The sequence below is a fragment of the Gasterosteus aculeatus genome, chromosome 11 (genome assembly GCF_964276395.1).
Source record: "Gasterosteus aculeatus chromosome 11, fGasAcu3.hap1.1, whole genome shotgun sequence".
Taxonomy (NCBI): Eukaryota; Metazoa; Chordata; class Actinopteri; order Perciformes; family Gasterosteidae; genus Gasterosteus; species Gasterosteus aculeatus.
The window spans coordinates 15,854,487-15,879,420 of NC_135699.1; the positions used below are offsets into that span (position 1 = coordinate 15,854,487).

At 44.9% G+C, this 24,934-nt stretch overlaps 2 protein-coding genes across 8 annotated transcripts; both read right to left on the minus strand.

Annotated features, from left to right (window-relative positions):
* Positions 1 to 12,105: 12,105 nt before the first annotated feature.
* On the minus strand, positions 12,106 to 21,165 carry micall2a (mical-like 2a). Of its 7 annotated transcripts, none has more exons than XM_040191936.2 (17): positions 20,853 to 21,165; positions 20,523 to 20,571; positions 19,393 to 19,534; positions 19,139 to 19,299; positions 18,547 to 18,677; positions 17,961 to 18,464; positions 17,704 to 17,873; positions 16,924 to 16,972; positions 16,282 to 16,457; positions 16,082 to 16,180; positions 15,815 to 15,879; positions 15,528 to 15,651; positions 14,014 to 14,116; positions 13,852 to 13,925; positions 13,640 to 13,754; positions 13,464 to 13,510; positions 12,106 to 13,376 (listed from the first exon to the last, which is right to left on the minus strand). In XM_040191936.2, exons 1-17 carry the CDS (start codon positions 20,993 to 20,995, stop codon positions 13,297 to 13,299), a joined length of 2,232 nt encoding a protein of 743 aa, XP_040047870.2. In that variant the 5' UTR covers positions 20,996 to 21,165; the 3' UTR covers positions 12,106 to 13,296. The 7 variants fall into 7 exon arrangements, with proteins under 7 accessions (XP_040047870.2, XP_040047868.2, XP_077940851.1 ...); XM_040191934.2 differs by having other exon boundaries at positions 15,528 to 15,678; XM_078084725.1 differs by having other exon boundaries at positions 15,528 to 15,645; positions 19,127 to 19,299.
* A 1,869-nt stretch (positions 21,166 to 23,034) lies between these two features.
* On the minus strand, positions 23,035 to 24,934 carry LOC120827850 (visual system homeobox 2). The gene is made up of 3 exons (XM_040190983.2): positions 24,533 to 24,934; positions 24,095 to 24,252; positions 23,035 to 23,667 (listed from the first exon to the last, which is right to left on the minus strand). The coding sequence occupies exons 1-3, from the start codon at positions 24,801 to 24,803 to the stop codon at positions 23,266 to 23,268; spliced, it is 831 nt and encodes a 276-aa protein (XP_040046917.2). The 5' UTR covers positions 24,804 to 24,934; the 3' UTR covers positions 23,035 to 23,265.

Genomic DNA, 24,934 nt, shown 5'->3' on the forward strand with positions numbered 1-24,934 from the left:
CCTCTTTTGTTTCTGAAATTCCAGATTAAAAGAGTGACGCCACATAATGTGTGCTAGTCGGTGGAGGTTGGTTAAAGTGATGCTAATGTGATGGGGCTTCTCACGCAGCGTTACCAGCCCATAGTCACTAAATTCTACTCATTAAAATGACAAACCCAAACCCAAAGTTGCTCAGGCGTGATCTTCAGCTGTGTATGGCATCTGGCCCTGACGCACCTCCGCCCCCCAATCCCCTGGAGCCCCCCCCCCACACACACACACACACACACACACACACACACACACGCAGAGTAGCCCCAATCAAATTTTAAAACAATCAGCATTGCTTTCATTTCCAATTTAGTCACCTGCCAAAGGCTCCTATTAGAGTCCGCAGTGCTACAATATCAGAGGTTTGTAAGCGAGGACGGCGGCGTCCCCCCCCCCCCCCCCCCCCTTCAGTCTGGAGGAGTCTCTGCGTCTTCCCCAGTCAGCTTCTGCCTCCATCCGTCCGCCTCTTCCATCCTGATTATCAGGAGACACCAATTTCAAAGAGACATCTTAATAGTGATGTCAACGCATTAATTAGAAGTGTTAATGAGCTAAAAGCAACCCAAATTAAATTAATACAGCACTAGACAGAGAGCGAAATTAGCTTCAATTTCTGTAAATGATTCTGAAGTGTGCACAACATATCAGCCTGTCTGAACATTCCCATCCCCCAAAGCTAATCAAGAGCTACATTGCAATTAGCTGCTTAATTAAAGCAACACTCCGCTCGGAAAATCCGGCACAATTAAGTAATGGCTGTTATAGCATGAAGACAGACTGTATTTTTCTTCTGGAGGAGGAAAAAAAAAAAAAGAGAAAACAACATATTCTATCCCTAATGGCCTACGGGGGATTGAGCCAGCTAAGACGTGCCAAGATGGAGAGGTTTCCATCTTACGCTTCAATGAGGATCTCTGCTCCAGCTGGAAGCCTCGTGAATCAATGACAGCAAGGCGGATCAAAGCGCCGCGCCCGGGCCTGCCGACACGTCACCATTGGCGCTGACTGGGGGGGTAGGGGGGGGGGGGCCACCGGGTCCTAATCGCCGGCTCTGTTTTCGCAGCTCAGCGGCTTCCAGTTGGACGGAGCGGCTCCAGACTATTGACACTATTGCACATATTTCAGCGGCGGACCTGTTACTGATCCTCGTGGCCGCGGACGACGTTGTCCTTCGGCCCCTGCTGGCGTGGCTGGAGGTCTCTGTGGGACAAACGGTCCCAGAGCCAAAGGGGGAAAGTGTCAGTAGCTTTATTTACATTTAGTATAGATATGTACAAATCGTATTCTATCGCAGTGTGGTGCAACAGATGTATCAGTTGGCGACCAAATTGTTACAGTCAACTTTCACTTTTATGAACTGGAAACACAGTCCCAAAATACGAAAAACATATAGCGAGCTGTCAAGCACGAGGTCCTTTACTAAATGAAAATCCTTCTGTAGCCTATTGGAGAAGCCCTGAAACCAGGGATTGAAACCACAATGTCTACAAGGGCAATAAATGGAGTAAGAAGTTGGGACGTTAGCACATTGACTTCAATGCAACCGAGGAAGATAAGTAGAAGCTGACACATTTTTTACTGACTGACCACCTCCATCTCCTTTGTGCATTGCATTGTGGGACAATAGCGTCCGTCAAAAGAACCGAGTAGCATTTTCCACGTTGCTCACTGACTCTTTTAGTGTAACTTTGTCGCTGCAAAACCGCCGTAAACTCAGTGTGCGTGGAATTGGCAAACAGGGAACCAGGCACCCTGCTACCACTTGTTTTCTTGTTTTTTAAAAAGCGCCCGAATGGGTGGTGAGCTGTGATTAACAGCCGTCCCGGGGGGGTGGAGTCCGGGGACCGCGGTGTGAACGCCATCCTTTAGCAGGTGTAGGCCACAGCAGAGCATATGCCGTCAGGTAAGCGGGCTGGTCTGCCCTACGGAGACTCGGCCCGCCATCGTTTCCCTGCGCCTGCTTCTGCTGGGAACCGGTTGTCGCTCGCAAACACCATCTGCCTGCGAGTGGCGCCTTTCCGCTCGCCGACAACAACAGAAAGAAAAAGCCCCCCTGCACACCTGCTGAGGAGAAACAAAAGGAGAAGGTGCCTTGCACTTCTTTTACAGCTGCTAATTTCTTTTTAGGAATCAGCCATGTAAACGTAGACGTTGAAGCCGGGAGATGGCTGAGATCCCACAGTGCTGCGGGACTCTTCTCCCTTTGCGGGAAGAGAGGAGAAAAGACACCTGAAGTGTTTGACGCCAAATTAGCTTTTCAAAGACAATAATTAGACTTCTCCCCCTCAAGGTAAATTACCTGCTAACCAACTGAACTGTGTTCTAATTATAGGATCTCGCCCCCCCGGAGCCGTTGCCAAGGATCCTTGTTCCCAGCGAGAAGATGTAAAACACCGCCAACACAAGAAAGAATACACGTTGCGGTCGTACAGCCCACCGAACTCCGAGTGGGAACATGACGGATCACTTGCGTAGCTGCAACAACCTTTTGAGGGTTTAAACAAGATGATTTCACGCGGGCAACCAGATGGCAGCCATCGCTTTCCTCGCGTGCGTTTTTTTTCTTCGACAGAGGAGGTTGACGGAGGAGAACACCGGACAGGGTGACGACTACTTATCGGTGCTTTGCATACCTCGCAGTTCACCCAGCGGAAGGATATTGAACGTTTACACTCGCCGTGTAATAAAACCTATTGGGGGGCGGGACTGGTTGGCCTTTGGATCCAGGCGACTTCCAATTGTTCTGCCGGGCCGCCAGGCGGCACTGTGGCCGGCGGGGGGGAGGGGGACGGGGGGGGGCCGCGGCAAAGCCACAGCAAGAGGGGCCAAACATTTGAATTCATCGCCCGTGCTGAGAGCCCGCCGCTAATTAATATGTAAATTTAACATTGTTTGTTTGCCGCTGTGTCAAACTTTGATGCGAGGAGCGGCTTCCAGGGTTAACTGAGATTTAGAGGAGATTGAGGGCTGGAGACCTGCCACGCGTCCCGGCCAGCCGGTGATCTAATATTTTATTTAAATACATCGGCTAATGCGGTGTGTCTCCGCAGCTTAGAACCTGGGAGACGGGCTAATGATATTTTATTAAGCCAGAGTAATTGAGGATCCCATCAAAATATGTAATTAAACACTTAAGCATAATTATCCAACACAGTAGGAACCCGGATGAATTAATTAAAAAAAAACGTCAATACATCAATTTATTTGAATTCCTTTGTCCCTTTTCTACTTGTAATAATTAACATTTTAATTGCCTTAATTTGTGAGGAGTAAAAGAAACTCACTCTTAATTCGACACCAGCAATAAAGCACGAAATTTGAACTCATAGGAATTTGTTCGCGGGGAAATTATGATGAATGTTGGAGCCCGTTGCAGCCGAGAGACGGAAACACTGCAAAAGAAAAGTGTTTTTCTGGGAGTAAAAGTGGGGGAAGCAACTACATGCGTGTGTGAGTGTGTGTGTGTGTGTGTGTTTGCTTGCCTGGCTGTATGTTCATTATCAGCTGGCTGCATGGGTTTGATGCATACCTGGAGAGCAACTTAATATCCTCAGGCCACTACTACATGTCAGGCCGTGAGAAAGATACACACACAAGACAGAGGAACATCTCTGGCCCCGGTGGAGCCATTTACCTTTCTGCAAGTAGGTTCAAGATATTAATTAAGATAAATCTAACTCAATTCACACATTCTGCCATCTGCCTATTTATCAGAATTATGTTAATCATTTCTGTGGGGCAGACGAATTATTACCCATTTTGTACGTAATTCGTATTAACATCCAGAGTTAAATAATTCTGCATTCTGTTCCATGTGGACTCCTTACAGCGCGACATCTTTTCAGCAGACGCTATTAAAAAAAGTGACACATTCTTAAGACCAGCGCGTGACAGCGCTTTCCCTCCGGTGCTCCCACAAACAATATGGAAATGTATTCATTCTAATCATACACAGCCTCTCGGGGTTTATTCATCACGATGCACCTCGCGCCTTTCAACAGCTTTGAACAAAACAATCATTTTGTGACGATCCATTCCGTCTCATTGGCTGTGATTTGATGTGAGTCGTGGCTATTTTTGTTTTTTTTTCCTGAGTTTTTTTTGGCCTTATATGAGCTAGTTAATTAAACTCGGAGGAGATAATTAAGACGAGGCGGCTGCTTGACTCGCTCCGGTCATTCTGCCATTATCTGGGGCGGGCCGACAGGTGGCACGAGGCCCCGCGTCACCTGTCGGTCCAGCCGACAGATTTTCACGGCGTCCCCTGGCGCAGACCCACGCGTCACGCAGATCCACTGTAGCTTATCGGGCCGTTGGACTTGACTTCAGCTTTAGGTGTGTGGATGCTGCTGGCTGAGGGTGCGTCTGGGTCGGAGTCGGGGGGGGCAGGAGGAGAGGGCCGGGGCGGAAACAAGGCAGATCGTACTCCTGCGCGAGCCGAGGACTAATGAGGGTGAAGACGGGGCCAGGCGATGCTATGTGATTAAATTTGGATCTGGAGGGAGATCTTGACCCATGGTGGCCCACATCTAAGTGACATTTATCCCAGAGAAACACACTGCAGCTGAGGCCTATTAACCTTTTATGGATCTAAGCACTGGCGCCGGTATTAATTGGCAATTGGATTATTAAATTGACTGAATTCAGAGTGATTTGATCCAACAGGTTTTACAAGGTGGAGGCTATTTTGAAAGGTCCATTCTGTGACAAAGTGTGCTTCCGATCTTCTTCTTCTTCTCTGGGAGAATTCTCAATTAAAGGGTCGCAAGAATGCAGCGGTTTTTTTTTAGGTAAATCAGATAAAGTGTAAATTAAACTGTCAGTATTGAAGCGCTATCAGCTCCTAGGAAATAGAAGTCAGGGCAAAAATCTATGTTGTGATGGAAATTGTGTTGACCACTTTTAGAATTAGTTCATCACTTTTGTTTGTGGTTCAAACCTTCCCAAATTAAGGCCAATTGTTGATTTAATCGCATCAGCTTTATTAATATAATGGATGAAAATGCTGCCTTCTTTTCATCAATAGGTTCAGAATGGTTGACTTATGTTGTAATAATGCAAAAGATGGATCAATATAGATCAGGGAATTGAAAAAGTATCTGGCTTTAAAATAAAAACACATATTCCCGGAGTGAGGCCTCCCTCGAGAGCTTTCCAAACCCTAACACCAGCTACAGAACTGAAAACAAATATTCAGCTTGAACAATATTCTTGATGCTGAAAATAAGTCTAACAATATGTCACAATTAATTAATTTTGATTTAATCCTGTTTATTCATTAACCACCAACGTGGGTTTCAGTAATTGTCAATTGTCAATAATTCTGAATTCATTCAGAATAAAAACTTGACGTGTTTGTTGCTACGACTGTGGAGCCGATGTTTAAACACTGACGTCTGCAGTAAACTGAGGCATCATTAGCTAATTCAGTTCAACACGTCTTTGGCCAACCTTTGCAGAGCAAAACCTATTGAGTGGATCCTCTCAGATCTTGTTGAGATTTCCAAACGCTGCACGTCTTTAGCGTCATGCGTGAAATTAACCAGCAATTGTATTCATTTCCTTATAAGGAAGAGATGGTTTCCCTCTGTAATTGTTTCGTCTTTAAAAAACAGTTTCAGATTTGAATAAAGTTAAAAACTTTAACAAAGGGGCTTTCAAACAATACGACAACAATAAATTCCACAGATGATTGTTGAGTTGTGTTCTTAAACCTGCATATATGTTGTATAATTGGATTTGGCATTATATTATGTTTAAAGAAAACATCCGGTCCACGTGTTCTGTTGCAGGCAGAAAACTTGATCCCATATTCAGATTCAAGTCAGTTGAACTGATTATAATTTGTTAATACACCGTGTATTTACTTCATCGGCAAAGTGTAAAACAATTCAGATGAAGCGGCTGAGCCAAAGACATTTTCCCAGCAGCTCTGAAACTCGCGTCTGTCCCGCGGTGTTTGTGCAGATATTCCCTCAGAACAAGACGGCCACTTTCATGGACTTCTTACAGTCAGTTAAGATGACCGACAAGCACCGGGAACATTACTTCTGTGCCACAAGTCCCACACATCCACTGCCTTGTGACGAGTAAGGGAGGGGATCAACATATTCTAAACGAGAAGACATAATCCCACTGAATGTGGAGTTAAGCCATTTCATAATTAGCAGATTTTCTAATGTATGCCAGGCTTTAATGACCTTTGCGAATGAGAATGGTTGTTTGAATTTCCATCCCTCACATCGTTTTATCCCTGCCATATCTGCCTGATAGAATGAGTGCACCGGTTGATGATACGCGTAAGCTTAATGAACGAGTGCGCACACTTCTGAATGGAAACTGATGGGCTCAAGCCAGGCAGATTAGAAATGCATTTCCACACCTTGCATATCATCATCGTGCCCATAAGTGGTGCCTCTCTGACCCGTTAACAATGCATTTCAAGCCTTTTCCTTCAATTAGGTACACTTCTCACATTCGATTTTGCTCATCAAAACGCATTAGCGTAGTATATTATAAGGATATACTAGACTCTTATAACACCCCAACATCTCAACTATTGGGAAGTGGAGGATGTTAATTTGTTTAAAAGTGCAGACGATTTCCTCCTCTAGCTAACAACCTTTAACGTTTTCAGGCAAAGTAACTGTGATGTGGCAGAATTTAGCTGCTTAACAGACTGATGCTTCTGGTATTTCAGGTGTTGGCGGAGACACAAAACATCACTTCTGGTGGGCGAGCTCGCCACAACCAAAAGGCCCCACCGTGTTATCGTTACACCACTTACAGCAAAGATGGTGGAGCGACTCGCGGAAAATGTTGGTGTTTCTTCTCGCAGTTGTTTATCTGCAGGCAATATCTCAAGAATTGACCAAGTAACATGAACGGCATTCTTCCAGACATATGCAAACATGCAAATGATCACAACGTCTTAATACGGTTTAATTAGAGCGATTTGTCACTGTTGGTTTTACCTCAATCATTATCGCAGGCGGGTTTGGTATTTAGAACAGACTCACGTCTTTACTCGAATCTCAGGGACGACAAACATTGTTAAAATTGTTCCCACCGCAAAAGAAACATCCGATCCACTTCAGCGGCGGCAACAAAGCTCCAAACACCAGGATTTGATGTTGCTATAAATGTCGTAAGAATTATTAAAACATTTGTTCATTGGAAAGTTCATTTGAAATCCCTATTTGCTCACCTTTGAGCAGAAGTTTACGTTACACAGACGGCGTAAAGCACTGTGGAGGAACCGCAGTTCTACTGGACGGCGACTTTTCAGGGAATCCATCCGGTTTTGTGTGTTTTCACGCGGTGCGTTTTCGGCTGCAAGCTCGCGGCTTTCAAGCTATCAAACTGTAATCTGCCTGGGATTTGGCGTGTGTTAACACAGTCACAAACGCACAGATCACACACTTCAACGGGCGCTACACAAACGTCTCAATATCCGAACTAGGCAATAAACACGCTATTCAATTCGGAGGATTTGCATGAGCAACGTGAGCATTAGCGAACGGGGGGGGGGGGACGAGGCCTCTGCCTTTTCCCGCCGAGCCGGAGCTCCAGACGCCATCCTTTGTCAGACGGGATGGGTGGGGGGGGGGCGCGAGACGCAGACCCGCGAGCCGCTCTCGCTTTTTTTGGCGGATCTGGGCGCTCAATGCCGTAGATTAGCGCCGGCCTGACCACACAGCTGAAATAAGCTAATTGCTTAATTAGTTGACCCAATTCTTTAAGCTCCTTTTAGCGTATTAACAAGAGCTGTGTAACAAACAGTCATGTTTCACAGAGGTGGTGTTTGTTTATGGAATTACAATAATGAGGATCAAATGGAAAACACAGGGAACTCCTTTTGCGGAATCTCTGCTTTAGGAATTTGATTTAATTTGATTTCAGACGCTTTTTGTTTTTCGGCCTTTTGTCTAACGCAACACGCCAACGATCCTGCTGCTTTTTTTTGTCATTGACATCCGTTCGCGTCCGCTTTGCGCTTGTGTTTATTTCTCTTTTCTCTGTTAAACAATTAAGCTGCTTTGGGGAACAGTTTGAGCGCCCGCTCAATATTTCTGGACATTTGAGCAACAAGGGACAAATGAGAGGAGGGAGCAAAGGAAAATCTTATTAGATCAAATGATGATTGAAATGGGTTCATTTACATTTTCTGCATGCATACTTTACATACATGATCTTTTCTCAGCACTGGGAGTTCTGGGCAAAAGAGCACTGTTTGTATGAGATGAACTCATCTATATGCTAATTCATTGGCATGTAGACCTGCTTCCTTCCTTCCATTCACGACTGTTTACCTATTAGCTCTTATAGATGCAGAGGGAATTGGCATATTAAAACCAAAAAGCTGAGGAATACGGAGCATTAGCAGTACATCACTTGTTATTATATTTATATTAGGGTGGCATTTCTGCCCTTTATTTAAGCTGAAACAACAACTTCCCAGACACTTATTACAGATAAAATAAGCCGACTCTTTCACTTAACTGAGACTTGTTGCCCGCGACAAAGGCTCAGTGGCTTTTCAGCGTTCCTTCAAAGGCCGACACTGCTGAAAACCATACCAGCTCTCCGATGTGACCCTTTGAACGGGAAAAAGGCTGTTTAGCATTTCACAAGTTGATTTCCAGGATTCAAGTAGCAATGATGTTCTTTTGTTGATTCATAACATTTCATACCGCGCAACGCCCGACTTTGAATGTGGGCCAGAAGCGTCGGCGTGGCCCTGTGAGACGGCGTTTGACGGATCGGGTTACAAGTGATGCCTAAATGCTAATGTAATTTCATATGAACCGGGCTGAAAGAGATGCAATCAACCCGTTCCTGATTCAGACCACTGTTGGGTTTAAGAGGATGACAACCCCCTTTCTTATTGTCTATGTAATTCACCAAAATTGCCACTTACAGCCGCTAAGAGCGGGACGTTTCATCTCCACAGCTTCCTCTGGTCTTTGCCACTCATCCCATTTCTGCTTCCTCCAAAAGTGCCACCACTTCATTAACCTTGCCAGGCATGAGATAAGAGAGGCAGTGCATCAAAGCGCTCTGCCCACAGAGAGAACAGAGCCCTGCATGGCTCCACTACGCACACACAGACACACACAGAGTCCACAGACCATCCGACGTGCAGACAAGGCCTTTTGTGTTCCAAACTGTCATTCACAACTGCTGTTTTTTCTTTAAGGGTGAAAACATTTGCTTGTTGGAAAGGTTTTAAGGGGCGTTTGATTTGAAATAACTGGTCCGGGTCGGACTCAGCGGCGTCGTCGCTGCTCGTGACCTTGAAAAAAAGAAAATTCAACAAGAGAAAGCATCAAAACCAACTGCAGCCCGATGAGTAACAACTCCCGACTTCCTCCAAGCATGAAAGTAGAAGGTAGGAAATGTATTAGCTGAGTCACAATATTGTTTTACTAGCACCACATACAAATCTCTCTGGTGCATTTAATCCCTCTGCCCACAGTTTCTCAGAAAGGAGGATATAAATTATTTTTCCTTTGGTGGAAACTCTAAATCCCTGTCTGGATTCTGTTAAAGGGCTTAAAATGTCACTAAATGCCAAGGCTGGGACTTCTGCTAACACGCAGGTCTTAAAGACAAGATGTTAAAGCGTTGAAAGTTACCTGAAATTGATGAGGTTAATATTCTTATCGCAAACCGAGGCTTCGGTGAGAGTGGATATTGAAAATAGCCACGTAACCCTTCATATTACAGGCTATCATGAGGATTAGCGGCATAAACACCAATTACACATTTAATTGTTTATTGTCAGTTGTGTGTAGAAAGGCTGCCACAGGATCGGGACGCAGAGAGAGGGGGGGGGGGGGGGGGGATGTGCCATGATACGGTATCGTATCATAGGTGTTTATTTAGGAAAATGTTCCCGAAACAACAAGTCAAACTGCTGAATGCTCGCCTGTAAATCTACCATGAATATCCTTCTCCGTCCCTTTGCGGCCGCATGAATTTCCAAACCACGTTATACGCTGCTGTCGGTCTGTCACTGAAATTCCAAATGGAGGACAAAGGGGGGCCACTGAGCAAATGGGTTTTATTTTTACCCTGCGAGTCCTCTGGCAACGCGAGGCAGAGGTAAAATACAGTAAGTCAGAGGCGGCACAGAGGAGGGTGGAGTGAGACATTCGGCTATCTATTAAGGCCTGCGTTACGTATACATTGTGTTTTGCAGGAATTTTACTGATCCACAAAACCAGCAGGAACGGATCAGAGTGATTCCCTAAGACCACGTGGTGCGCGACTGCAGTGCAGCGTCTCAGGCAAGTTGAAAGTTGCTGTGCCGTTAAGGAGAAAGTCTGGCAGAATCCTGCATGCCTGCTGATAACATGGTTGGATTAAGGATGTTTAAGGGAAGTGAAAATTATTCATTTGAGATGGATGAAAGCTGCACTTGTCAAGTCTACCAGTCATGCACTTTATACATTTCATTTCCACTAGCCAGCATGCATAATTTCCCCTCAATGCAAATTTCTACACACTGAAAATCGTGAGCGTATTTACTCCGCAGCCTTAACACATTCTTTGACACAGAAAATGGATCATCTCCATCGAACAGGGACCAAAACAATGCAATTTGGTCTGCAGCGGTGTGAGAATCTAATTTTGGAGGGAAGATGAAGTCACACGGCTCTGTAGAATACAAACCATGGCTTACATTTGGAATCGTGCTCCAGTCAGATGGAGAAAATTTCTGGTGGCCCTGCTCATCGCAATGAAATCATTTTGCCACATAACCGATCATCCATAAGGACTTTGTGTTTTGATTGTAATTACTGGTTTCAAGTCTTAAACGGCTTGGCCTCGGTGTGTACACACGTCTACACTGTCTGTTTATCTGCGTCTCTCTATACAAATATTATGATATCTCTGATGAGAATTAAGTCTGCAGCCTGGATGGCCAATAAATTAGAAGCACGCTTCTCGTTTACTCATCAGAGCTAATGAGCCTGATAAAATTACCTCGAGGATCATAATTACAGGCTAGTGGCAGAGACTCTGCCAGGGGCTGGAATAAGACACACACACACAGTTAGAAGTGGCAGCACGCAACCTAAAGCATCACAAAGCGCTCACGTCTTATTAATAGAATAAAAAAAGGCTGATATTAATGAGCACAAGCACAGATTATACGTTGTGGATTTTCATTTAGGGAGAATAAAACAATTCAGCTAGTGAGACGTATGGAACCCAGTGTGCTTTTTTTAAATTTTTTTTTTAAATGTGCTGGATGTGTACGGTGCTGAAACAATACTACAATATCCGCCTTTATGTCAGTTGGAACAGATTTCACCACCATTTCATGAAAACTAAGCACTTGGTGGGTAATGGCATATTTTAATGAACGATGGCAGTCTGGACACAAGAGCTCACCTCAGAGGATTCCATTTCATCACACAGTCACAGGATGAATTGTTTTACTTATGAATATTAATGTCCCTCTAATTTGAGGCTGTTGTTAATGCTTGTCGCTAGGAGCTCGGCAAATCAGGTCCCATTCCTGTTAAAACCATGTATTAGACACCCCCCCCTGACACTAAGCCCTCGCCTTTGATTCTTAATTGCGGCAGTGCAAGCATTTGCAGTAGATGGGGCGCAAAGCTTTAATTAACTCTAATATCACACATTCAGTCTCGACTGTCACCCACATCACGCGTGGCATTTTGTACCAATACCAACCCCAAAGAGTGTGTTCTTAGCTCATGATCACAATTTCATGCATTTCAAAAAAAATGAGGGATGTAGTTTATAAGTGGCGGTAATATATTGAGGTTGTCATGAAAACGTTTTTTTTTTTTTTTTGTTAAACGTATTAAAATCATGCATCGATGCACGTCTGTGATTAGAGGACAGCTTTGATGAAAAGGAGTCGCAGCGCCGTTGGTTTCTTACTGAAAGCAACGTGTGACGGTGGCAGTTGTGGAATCGGAGGGCGAAGCTTGAAATATTAGTGACGTGATGAAAAGTTCAAGGATGTGTTTCAATCGTGGAGATATGTGGCAAAAAGAAGCTGCTCAGTAAATAAAATGAACCGCTCATACACGCTAATCTTCAAAGCATTTATTGCACTACAGAGTTCAAGTTTAAAAATACTATAAATTGAGTACAAGTATATTCAGAAACACTTAACATTAAAGAGCATTCCGCACAGAAACACCGCAAATGCCATTTTCACACATGAATGACTCCACACAACCTCTGAACATTTTAATAGAGCAGGTACGGAGCATTTCTGGTGCAGATATTAGTAAAGAGTAATGTTTAATTAAACGCGGTTTTAAGATAAAGAGCTCAATACAACCTATAGTTCATAAGCCTTCCCCAGCCATAAGCTACTGCTCTACCTAATCCTCTTTCCCATAACATTATTGCATCTGCACAGCCGAACATTTTCGCAGCATTTATAAAATTAGCAAAGAAATTAACTGTCCGCACTGTGGCAAATTGGATTTCCAAGTTCTTGCCTGGTGCTGCAGCAAAGCCAGGCTGCCACCTACAGTACAGCCGGAGAGCAGCTCAACACTGCACACACACAAACTGAATCCTACAGGCGCTTTCCCTCCTGATAAGATCATTAAAGGACATTTGTTAAAATCCATTTTTGAATAAATACTGATAGAATTTCATTTGGGATGAAGGCTGTCGAAGGATTACACATTTATTCGTACTCGTTTTAGCGTGTAGAACAGCCGGTGTTCCCGCTGTAATTTGAAAACCGATAGCTTATGTTTTTAACTCCTAACATCAGAGCAGAGAAGATTTGCAAAAAAATTAACAATTACATTCCTATGATTCAATAAATAGACAGAATCTTTAAATAACAAACATATCCATGACTGAAGACAATATTTACGACACTGGCAAAGTAAAATTAACATGAAGGAAGATACTCGCAGCTGCTTTTCACATAAACAGCTTTGTGAAATATAACTGAAAAATAATTCTGAAAAAGACACGACACCCATTGTGAAAGTAAATATTTAATCGTATGCTATTTAGAAATTCTTATATCAAATTTAACAAGACAGGTGAAGTGGTGAACAAAAATAAAGTTCTAACTTTACGTTAGCGTGATACATTTGGAAATGACTAGAAACACACAACTTGTGATTTGACCCAATACGTTTCCTGTGAAATCTCTTAATTTTCCCTCAGTAGCAAAGTGTGGTGCAGCAACATTTAGCCTTTAAAAAAAAAAAAAGTAATAACGATGTGAGTTTAGTGTGAAAAATGCCTTCATTCCACTCGCCTTTTACTTCTTCGCCTGAACAGTTTAGAGATGGAAGATTTCCTCTTATGTTTGGCTTTCTTTACTCCTATCACCCAAAAATTAGTGAGTATTAGACTGATGCACTTAAGTTTGGAAAATCTTAAAGAGAAAAGGCCTTTCGTGCAATACTTACCAAGATTTTGCATCATTTCATTCAACCGCTGATCCTCCTCCACTTCCCTGAATTTGATTTAAAAAATATATATATATAACTGTTTAGCATTAGTCTTATTTGCATATAACTAATAATAAAGCGTTAAATTATGGGAGGTAAAAAAAAAAAAAGTATTTTAAGATTGATCACGTTACCTCAGCCGGTCTTCATCCAAACCTTCCACTATTGCATTCCTGCCGTCCACGATCTCCATCAGCCTGCGCATCAACTTCTTCTCCCGCTGCTGCTCGTCTCTGGACTTCAAATAATCTGGAACGTCACAATTACAGACTTTAGTGCTGGAAAAAAAATGTAAAAAAAAAAAAATCTAACAGAGGTGACGTTCAAAAGGGAGTCTGATCTCCACCTGGCTCCTCCAGAAGCCCGCGAAGTTCCGCCTCCACAGCCGACTGCTGCTGCTCCAGCTCCTGAGTTCTGGCTCTGAGGGACGCAGGCAGTCATTACATATTAGGTGCACGCAGAATCAATTAAAGCTAAACTTTGAGATACAAGCCATGTAGCAGCTCACGTGTAGACGAGCTCGGACTCCTTCCGAATGTACAGCTGCTTCTTTCGAATCAAGTTGAACCAGTCGACCATCAGTGGGTCCATTAATAGGTCTCCCTCCCCCTCTGGAAAACACAATGCCACATTTTAGTGTTGGAAGATACAGTTGTGACATTTAAAAAAAAAAAATCAAGTTCCATTGTCTAGTTAATGCGTTTTTACCGAGTTACACTTACAGATAGAAGGTGACTCATGTCAACACTTACAGGACTGTGAAGTCAATGACGCACAGCATGAGGTGAAGGGAACCCCAAGTCTGTTACTTTTAACCTAATGTTAACGTTGCAGCCACGTGCTGCGTACGATGGTAAATAATAAAATAGAAATGTCCCGTTTGGTTGACATTCTGCTGTTGGACTTTCGCATAACTACGAAGCTATGGGTCGCCAACGTAAACATCCCTGGTTAGTTTCACAAATGTGAAGAACTAAATCTGTCTTTCTGCAGTTTTTAGACTGCTGGTCGTATCAGTATTTTAAATGCCAGGTTAGGAAACTCAATTTCTATATAATTAAAAGAAACATGACTTGTTAAATTCATTTTAATCATTAGTTGCAGCCCTCACGGTAAATACACAAGCCCCTGTATTCCAATCTATAATATAATTCATCATCCAACTTTGCAATTTAACTTGCGGGGTTGCAGGGCAACGCAGAGGGAATCCATGACGACGCACAGATTTGTCTTCATCACTTATTTAATAACTATGTAGCAGTAGGGATTAGTTAATTATTTATTTATTCAAACCCAAAACTTGAAGGACATGATTAATGTATAAATCTAAACGTTGTAGGTGGTTTAAAGATTTTCCTAAAAGCAGGATATGCACTACAACACAGTTTGCATATTCCCACTGGAATACCCGAGCAGGTGGATCAATAGATTTCTTTGAGTGAATATTTGCCAAAGCCAATTAGAAACATTTACAGTGAGGACGGATCGGGACAAAGACGGTCTACATTCTCACATCACTGGAACAAACGGGATTTTATCATCAATTGAGAGCCAGGGTTGAGTTTCTAAGCGGAGCGGTAGATGATCTAGTGAGCGGACGATGTCAAATCCAAGCCATCGCGTGCTCAGACTACAGGAGAAAAATAAAGTACGCAATAGACCGGAATATACATTACTACACTCGAGTCATGTTGACCTTGGCAAAGCAATCAGGCCGTCTAGTGCCGCCACCTCACAAGAGAAGCAACGTCCCTCCGGGCTGCATGTGCCTCTCACCTCATTTGGCTGCAGACAGTAATAGAAATGGCAGGTAAATCTCTCACTAACACACGTGTGTGTGTGTGTGTGTGTGTGTCTACACGTCTCTCTCGCAGCAGTGTCACCAAATAAAATATGCTATCTGCTAGTTTGTGTCAACTTTATTGGCCGCCAGAAAGGGAAATTGACAACTTCTCCCTGGGAAGGAGTGAAATTGAGAGTGTAGAGAAAAACGCACAATGCAGAGCGACGGGAACAAAGTACCTTCTTCACAGCGTCGGAGTTGCTTTTCCAGCCCCACGCCCTCCTGCTCCAAATGGGCCATGTTTGTCTCAATATCAGCCAGGTCCCTCTCGATCTGCTCCACTGGAATATGATGAGACTTTACCTGATAAAAGACATGAGACAAAAGGGACTCGAGAGTCACAGAGTAAGTAAAGGTTACTTCACTTAAACGTGAAGGAGGGACTAGATTTTTCACTGGGAATATAATGTGCATATTTGTAGAACTGTTAATTAATCTCTTAAGAGACTTAATGGAGGGAACTTACAGAGGGTGACCTCATTTCAGTCCTGGAGGCGTTGGTGGGTGACAAATACTTTCCCTTTTTAGCACCTAAGAGGTAGATAAAATAGGATTAGATGGTCCTTTCATGGCGGCTTTTCAAAAAAGTATTGTCACATGTGACTTCACCTGATTTATATTTGGCAAGAATCGACTGCTCGTATGAAATCAACAAGCTGGCTCGGGCCACATGTGTGCGCGCGCTTTGGATGACGACGTTTAAAAAAAAGAGAAAGAAAAGCTGGGAACCAACCTGACGGATTGTGATTGGCTGCTGCGGTCGACGAAAACGACTCCACAGCTGGCCGTCTGTTCGGAGATTTCACAGGCGAGTAACTCCCATGTCTGATCCCTAAGATGAGGACAAAAATAAAGGTCTACATGCTGTTGATGTGCAGAGAGTCTACCAGGTTTGTGGGAGCCATGAAGTTATTCAAGTACAGAGGAACCCACCGAGGTTTTCTGAACCACGCTGAGGCTTCTGCAGAGAGATTTCAGGATCGAACAGTGCGACACTAACTGGAGGCGCTGCAGCAGCAGAGCGAGGCCCCGTGGTTCTATCGAGGACATAAGAGGAAGTCGGGGACTTGAATCCCGATTTATGTCGCTCGGTAAAAGCGTCGGCATCGCTGTGGGGAAAAAAAAAAAAAAGTCAAAGAGCCTTTAAAGTACGTCACCATATTAAAAAACAGGCTTAAAGAGGCATTTAATGCACTTTGTGTGCATGTGGAGCATAAAGCCACAGTCGGAGACCTCACCTTACGGAATGATAAAAAGGTAGGGAATGGAGGAGTCATCAGCAGGGATTAGAAATGAGAGGAGTCTAGTGTTAGAGTGGGAAACGTTCAGGCTTGGCACTCCCTCGGGCTCGTTAGGACGGGGGATAGAGAGAGCTGATGAACTCTCAGCCAGTCAACATTCAGACAGACGGAAGAAGCGCGGCCATTCTGCATTCTGGAGAGTGAATAAGCTGAATGGTAAAAGCAGCAGTGGAAGGTAAATCGTGATCACCTTCGTGACATCATCCTCCCCCCCAAATCCACTTAGTGGGGGTTTTAGTAAATAGTGAAACGCGAGACGGTCCAGGGTACTTACTTTAAAGCTGGTTTCATAGGTTTGAGCTTCAGTTGCCCCCAGACTGGATCTGCAGACAAGCGACAGAAGACGTTGAGGGAATTAAAAAGCAAAGCTTATCACCACTTTACTCGAGTTTGAGATCATTCTTAATTTCAAAACCAGTAGGACATACTGTCACGTGAGCTTTTATTTGACATCTGCTTCGGCAATTAAGTGTGCACACAAAAGTTAAGCTTCCTGAACACCGTAAATAAAAGAGTTCGTAGACTCTTCTCCCTGTTACATGAGCAGCTCATGCAAGATTTATCATCTCACAACAATGTCCAAGCATAACGGATTCTCACCTGCATATCTATATTAAAAGTTAAGCTCTGTTCATGAGACCAGTATATCAATTCACAAACTATGTGATCCCTACTAACAGGCAACATAATTACTTCACATGAAAGGAAAACGTCTATTAAAAAAAGAATTTGAAGACCATTTCTGTAGAAAACCGGCAGTAATTGTGTTTCTGTCTGAAAAGCAGCCGCCTGTCAGGACGCTGCACGCGCAATCATCCAAGGAGTGACGGTTCAACTGTGACAGTTCGGCCATGAAAGTTCATTAAAAGTGCGAGACCGAAACGAACCCGCCGGTGTCCCACATCGCGGCCGTGTAAATAGGGCAGAGAGGACAAAGCCGCTTTGTTTTCAATGACTGCGTTGTGAGGAGACACAGGACGAACGAGGGCCGGATACCGGCCGGGATGTCAAATAGTGGATCAGGATCCACTGAAATGAACGTAGCGGCGCTTGCCTTTGGCATTTGTGTGCACGGCCGTTGGCCTCGCGCCGTCTCTGCTGACGGCGTTCAGGCATGGCGGCTCCTTATTGGGGGGCTGTCCTGCCCGGCTTCCTGCTGGGACTCGGCTGCGTTCATCTCCTCTCAAACCAGCGCTGACGGCTGAACTCGGCTCAACTCCAAACCTGCAGAGAGGGGGGGGGGGCGCTCGCCGTCACCCTTCACGACATAAATCACTGCAGAACCGTCCAAATACTGCAGACGGTACCCACCGACTCTCTGCTGATCGGACGGTGAACGGGCGTTTGTTGTTGTTGTTGCGGTTTTCCTCGGCCAGCGCCTTTCCGACGGTCGTCCTGGCTTTGCTCTTCCAGTCATCGGCACTCTGCGGGACCTTTCCAAAAGCACCCGAGGGCTCCGTGGACTTCCCGTGACCCGCCGAGGCCGCCGTGGCCGGCGCTGCAGCCTGAAAGAACCTCTGCCGGGCCGCCTGCGTCCGATGGGCCGAGGCCGTCCAGACCCGGGAAGGAGGAGCAGGACCGGCCGGCTTCAGGACAACATCCGGAGGGGCTGACAGCACAGAGGGGGGGCGGGACGCCGGCCGGGCGCCGACGGCGCCGTTTAATCGAGCGGCTGAACTGGCGGGTCCGTTCTTGATCCCGGCCGCTGAAGAGGACGGCTTGCAACCGTTTTGGTGGCCGTTGCAGATATAAGTGTCTGGTTTCTTCCCGGGTTTGAAGCCTCCGGCGTGAAGGACGCTGGAACATTCACTGCATCTGGTGGACGTTCATTAGCGTCATATAATTAATGCAATGAACAGCACAGGAAAGTATCGATGACCATTGATTCAATTCTTACTTGAAACAGCTTCGGTGATACAGCTTCCCATCCACCAAGTGCCTCTGAACCAGATGAACGTGGCTCCTGCATGCAACGCATTTGCTATGGAGCGTTCCATGTTTGTTGGCGTTCTCTGCGCACACTGCCGTCTGGATGAAAATTAAAGTTATACTCCAGAACAAGGTTATTAATCTAAAAAGAAAAGTCAGTCCAGGTAAAAGTTGAGACAAATTCTGTGTCCCAACTTTTGAAAAACTAAAAAAAATATATGATATTTGGACAGTTTCATATGGAGTTATAAATCATCAATAAAAAATATTGAATTGAAAAATGGTCAAACAATGCAAAGAAAGTCAAAATATTAGGGGGAACATTTAAATATGTTACGTGGTTTGAAAAATATGAAAAAAAGTCAAATTTCATGAATATTTTAAGTGGAAAAATATTTGGGGGAAAAAAAAAAGTGTTAGGTCAAATGTGTCACTTTTTTAGAAATGTATCTACATTCAATTAAAAAAAATCAAAAAAAAGTGTACGACAGTAAAGATTAACTGTCCGACACAACCATCGATTCAAATGTTTGAGGAAGCGTTCTCACAAGAGCACCGACCTGAGCAGTCGCTCCGCACGCTGCAGGCGCCGTCTGGCCAGTGAGGGTCGAAGGTAAACTTGTGCCGTTTTTAGACACGAAGCTTTTGGCAACCACGGGGAGGTTTTTCTTCTCTGATGGCTCCTCCTTGGAGCCCTCTGCTGGCCTCTTCACACCCCCCACTAGAGGAAACAGTCAGTTTCAATCACCTTCATCATACATACGAAACCGGCAACCCAATTTATTTATGATATTGGAACCGGCCATATTCTCACTGGGGGGACGTCCTTTGAAGTAGTTGTAGTACTGGGAGACGTAGGTAAGGATGCTCAGCCGGTCCGGGATCCTTAAAGCCACCATATCTTCTGCATCTAACAAAGCGGGAATCCCCAACTTCTCCTCTGCGACCTGAAAAGCCTGAAGAACACAAGAGACCGTTTAACAAACCGCTAAACAGCGTTAAGATTCAGCGTACGATGCACCAAGAAAACCAACACGGTGTTCATTGGGTGACGTCAGCGCCTACGATTACAGCAGGTCTAAAAATGTCAGACAATACAATTTAAGAGACTAGAAGTATTCTGTGGCTCTGTATGATGAATGGCACACTTCCTGCAGGGAAAGGGGGGCCGGGGGGGGCAGGATACTGGGGTATTGTTCTGGATCAGTGTGGACATGCTCCGTCAATCCTACTGAATACAAAGTCTGCTTAAAGAAAAAAAGCACAAATGATCAAGAATGTGAGAATCGGTTTTGCTGGTTTCTCAAGCGTCTCGTGTAACGGCTTGTAAAATAACCACCAGTAAGAAACGCGACACTTCACGTCATGAAAAATAGAAGGGTGTGAATTACGGTAACGTTCACCGTCTCAGGTTTCGGTACAGGGAGCATCTTCAACATCGAAACCACAGAAGAAAATATTCTGCGGCCAGAAGTTTAAAGTCCTACTCGGTAACATTTAAGACTTAAACAAACAACGGCTTCGAGTGAACGGTCACTGTGAGGATGGAGGGAGGGGGGGGGGGACGGGGTGCTGGCCTCATTCAAAATGAATCAGCCCGAGAGCTTCAGGTTTGTTATCGACACTCCCAGAATCATCCAAGGCCACAAGGAAGTGGTACAGAGGGCCGAGCCCATGACCCGCCGCAGGAAGCTGGTCAAATGGAAGAAGACTAAATAATGGAAACGTCCCAGTGGGGGGGGGGGGGGGGGACAAAATAAGTGAGTTCGAGTGGGGCGGAATAAACACGGCGTGGAAATGAAAATGTACTTTGTAGCCGCAGTGATTAAAGCAAACGCGTACAGTGAAGAGCAGCGCGTGCATCTCAGGACGTGTCATCATGCGTGAGGGGTTAAACAAAGTCACGCTTTAAAGCTCCACTATGGACACTGTTGAACAACTTACCAGCCTGTTGTTCTCAAACACGTCCTCCTCTTTCAGGGAGTCGTAGTCTCTGGAAAAAAACAACAACATAAAAACACAAAAATGAGCAGAGAGCGAAGTTAGAACTTGGTCATAGTGGCGAGAACAATATCAAAAAGACTTTATGTCAAAATGAACATAATATACACTATCAAGGAATCACCTACCAATCTCATGCAGAATATTTAAGGAATAAATTAGCCCCAAGATTACAAAATAAAAAAAAGGTGTTTGTCTATTGTTTTTGTAATAATACGGTTTACCAAGATACCGAGAAGTGCGTCGCAGCTGCTCCAGGTCGTCACAACTCACATGAGGTCCGGTCTGTACTTGTGTATCAGCGCGCAGAAAGCCAACCCGTTCTTGAAGGAGGTCGTCATGTTGGTGATGGCCACATCCGAGTAGCCGTCGCACTGCGTCTTGCACCACTGCTCCAAAGCCCTGATGGCAGCCATGCGGCCGGCGCGACGGGCACTCGCTCCCCGCGGTAACCGCAACGAGGGGCGCAACGCGCGGAGGAGTCGGTGCGGAGGAGCCGCTGTGGAGGAGTCGGAGGACGGGGAGGTAAAAGCAAAGCGTGCGTGTGTGTCTGTGTCTGCAGCTGCGTCCTGTTTCCTTCTTGTAGCTGAACGGCAGCGGGAGCAGCTGGCGGCGCGTCGCCTCCTCGGTGCGCGTTTCACTGCTCATTAAACTAATTGACACCGACTGCTGTCATCATCATTAACGACACTTGAATACAACTCGACTGAAAGGCAAACTGTTTATCTGGTGTGCGTTATTCCTTCGTTTATAATTCATTTTTTATAGCAAACTGGACAAAAAAAATTATATATATATATATATATATATATAGGCTACATTAATAGTGGCAATATCAGTGACTATCAGCTAACTTTCTTTTTTTTTACTTTAATGCAAAAAACGTACCGTATTATCGTTATTTAGCAGTCAGGAATATACAAGTTAAGTACGTCTTTAAACTAATTCTACTTTGTCTGATTCCGCATCAGTCCACATGTGGAAGGAGACATTGTGGTTATTGGGGGCACTGGACGGGAGGTGTTTGTCCAAAGAACGCCCCCTGTGTTGGAAACGTTCCCTCAAGTGGAACCTTTTAGGTGGAACGAAGACGCATTGGAAATGGTCAAATGTTGCACCATCGGCAGTATCCAGTCACATTGTATGACGTGCTGACAACTTTTAGTTTTTTACAATTCCACGCCATCACGGTGAGTATGAGGACAAAAGTATGACATACATTTGTCCCCCGTCATCTTTGTGTGCGGCCTAATTGGGGACTAATTGAGGCCAACTATTGTCATGCAAAGGTTCTGGCCCAATTAGCTCACACGACCCATCGAATTTTAGGGGAAATATTGTAATTTGATTCTCCTGCAACATTATGAGACTTACTGTTAAATGTTGTTAAAGGAAGGATGGTTAATATATTCATTCTGCTTGAAGAGGAAACTACATAACTATTATTTCAACATTCTTTTGTGACCTATATTGAAGAGTAGTGTCAAATCTGACCCCGATACCTTTAACATGAGTATCTGAAATATGTGTGACCATCACTGGGCTCAAGACTATGAGACATCGATTGTTTATTTGACACAACAGGATCTGAAGCAGAGGAATCCATCTCTTAAAGTTTAACTATTGCTGACACAACATACAAAATATTTGTGACCGCAGTAAAAAGAAATTAATGCATTTGCTGAATTTTAAAAGCAGCTTTCGATCACCTCCTTCCTGTCTTGAGGACGCCTTCCTTCCCAGAAGGGGGCAGCGTTACCCAGAGGAGCAGTGCAGGCCGCACACTGTTTTCATGCAGCACGCTGTTGTGCCAAAAGACACAAATCATGCTGTATTTCGTTTCTACTCAGTGAAGTTGTTCAAATATCTAATTATGAAAAAAGCTTCCAAGCTCACTGCTGTCTTTTGTTTTGAAAGTTCAACACGTGAGAATCACTCGGATGTAACCCATAACAACCACGTCTGCGGTTTAACACTTTGGCTTGAATTTGGATTCAGAAAACTGAATTATTTGTTGTACATTGACTGTTTATCGCAGCCCTCAGACCCTGAAGACGTGCGTCTCTTCATGGAATCTGCGTCACTACCAACGAAAACATGAAGACAGAGTGTCCCGCGCTTCTGATGCATTGTGATTTCATTTTCCAGCTTTTCCCCATTTCTTTCTGCGAGGACGTGCAGGTACATGCAGACATCCTGCATGTGTTACCTGAAGGTAACCTGAGAGGTCAGGGATGAGCCTTCCATTAGTGAAATCATTTAGCAAATGATCGCCCTGCGTCCGATTTCAGCCCCCCCCAGTGGCATTTGTCATTTGTCACCGTTATCTGTTCAGGACTGATTTTCCTCCTGAGTCATTCAGAGGTAACAACCTCAGTCACATTCAGCTGGAAACGGAGAGTCAGAGGCATAAACGAGGTAAGCAATCACTTCGTAAAGAAATGAAAGAAATAGCTTTACAGTTTCACATTTTTATCCAAAAGGTAACTTAAAAAAATTAACTTTTGTACAGTTGTAACATGACGATGAGAGAAGAAAAAAGAAATGCATGTATATAATTTGATAGTATTACATGTAAAGAAGACTTTAACGTTGTGTAATAAGCTAAATAATGTCACTGCGCATTAATAGTGTGAATTCGCAGTCTCTCCATTATCATCTGTACAAACAGGAAGAAGGAAAACTATCAATCGCCTTCCTGCGTTTGTGGCCGCGTCTCGCCTCCTGACGCGCTCACGGCGCCGTGGATCTCGGCCTCGTGCTCTCTGGCTTTGGCCCTCAGCTTCGCGATGCTGCAGGAGCGGAGCTCATCGGGGCTGAGCCCCTCCGGCCCCTCGGGCCCCTCCCACTTCCCCGGCCTCCGGGTCGCGGGACGCACGCGCACACTCGCGGTTTTTGTCCACGGGTAGTTTCCTCCTTCCTGCGGCCCCTCCCGGTGCTCGCCGTTGGAACAGTCCGTCGGCTGTTTCAGGGTCGCGTTGGCTTTCTCCAACGTGTCTTCGTTGTCTCTTTTTACAAACGGCCCCCCGAGCGGACCCTGCACTTTGAGCTGCCGCCTCATCTTGGCACGCCGGTTTTGAAACCAAACCTGGAAAGAAATAAGTGAACGGTTAATACGAATGACAGGGAAGTTTGAATAGATAAATACACTTTCAACAGTGTAACAAACTGTAAGTTTAAAAATGATAACGATGGTATTTCAGGTCAAAGTTCAATAATCTTTCCACACTGTTTGATCTCTTGATGTATTATATGTTCACCTTTTAGGTCAACTGACATGAATATGAAATAATTATGGTGTCATCATTTATTTCAACCATTTAAAAGAAAAAACTTCGGAAGGTTTTGACTTTATTAAACTGTCATTTTTAATACATTTGCACAAATTAAGTGCTGGTAATGCACTTAAGACCTAATTCTAACAGGCGTGTTGGGAGGAAAGACTCAAACACAGTTTACGCTTTATAGCGATATCATTAATTAGATTGAAATGAACAATTCAGCGTATCAATTACTTGCACTCTGGCCTCGATGAGGTCCAGTCTGAGGGCCAGGGCTTCCCTCATGAAGATGTCTGGGTAGTGGGTGGTCTCGAAGGCCTTCTCCAGCTCCTCCAGCTGCCAGCTGCTGTAGTTGGCCCGTGCACGACGCTGCTTCACTGGCCTCTGTTCATCTGGAAAGCACAGCGCGAGCACCAATTACACCATTGCCAACGGGTGACAAGGAACTAATGGCTCTAGATTGGATAATTAGCACGGCAATCATTAGGCCCACATTAACACTAATTGATTGTTAGTTGCGAGCTGTTGGACAATCTTTTGTAAACATTTACACTGTGATCAGATGGCGCTCGCGGACTGTCTTAGAAACAGACTGTGGTCAAACTGTGCCAGTTTGGCGCCGCTGTGTCACTGGTCCCGTTCCTGCCACAGCAGCTTGCGGCGTGAACTCACCTACGCCCTCGGGCGGTGGTCCCATGCCGGCCGCCTGTGCGGCCAGGAGAAAGGCCTCCTTGCACGGCTCTGGCTGCAGATAACTCCTCAAGGATTCATAGCTGAAAAAGGGTCCCGGGATCAGGAGCTGAGGTTGAGAGCCCAGTCGGGTGGGGAACGCCGGGAAGAAGTGAGCCGCGGGCGAGTGGAAAACTGCAGGCAGCAGAGTGGATACCAGTTGTCCAGGGCCAAACATGTCCATGCCGTTAAGAGCAGACGCAATATTAAGCATCGGTCCACTAAAACGGGCCGGGCTCGCTCCTACAGCGGGGTCTCCATTTAAAAAAAGAAGAGAAAAGAGTTGGGATGGTCCGCTGCGTGCATCTGTCCAGTCGGTGGTTAGATGTGCTGCATGCGGCTCGG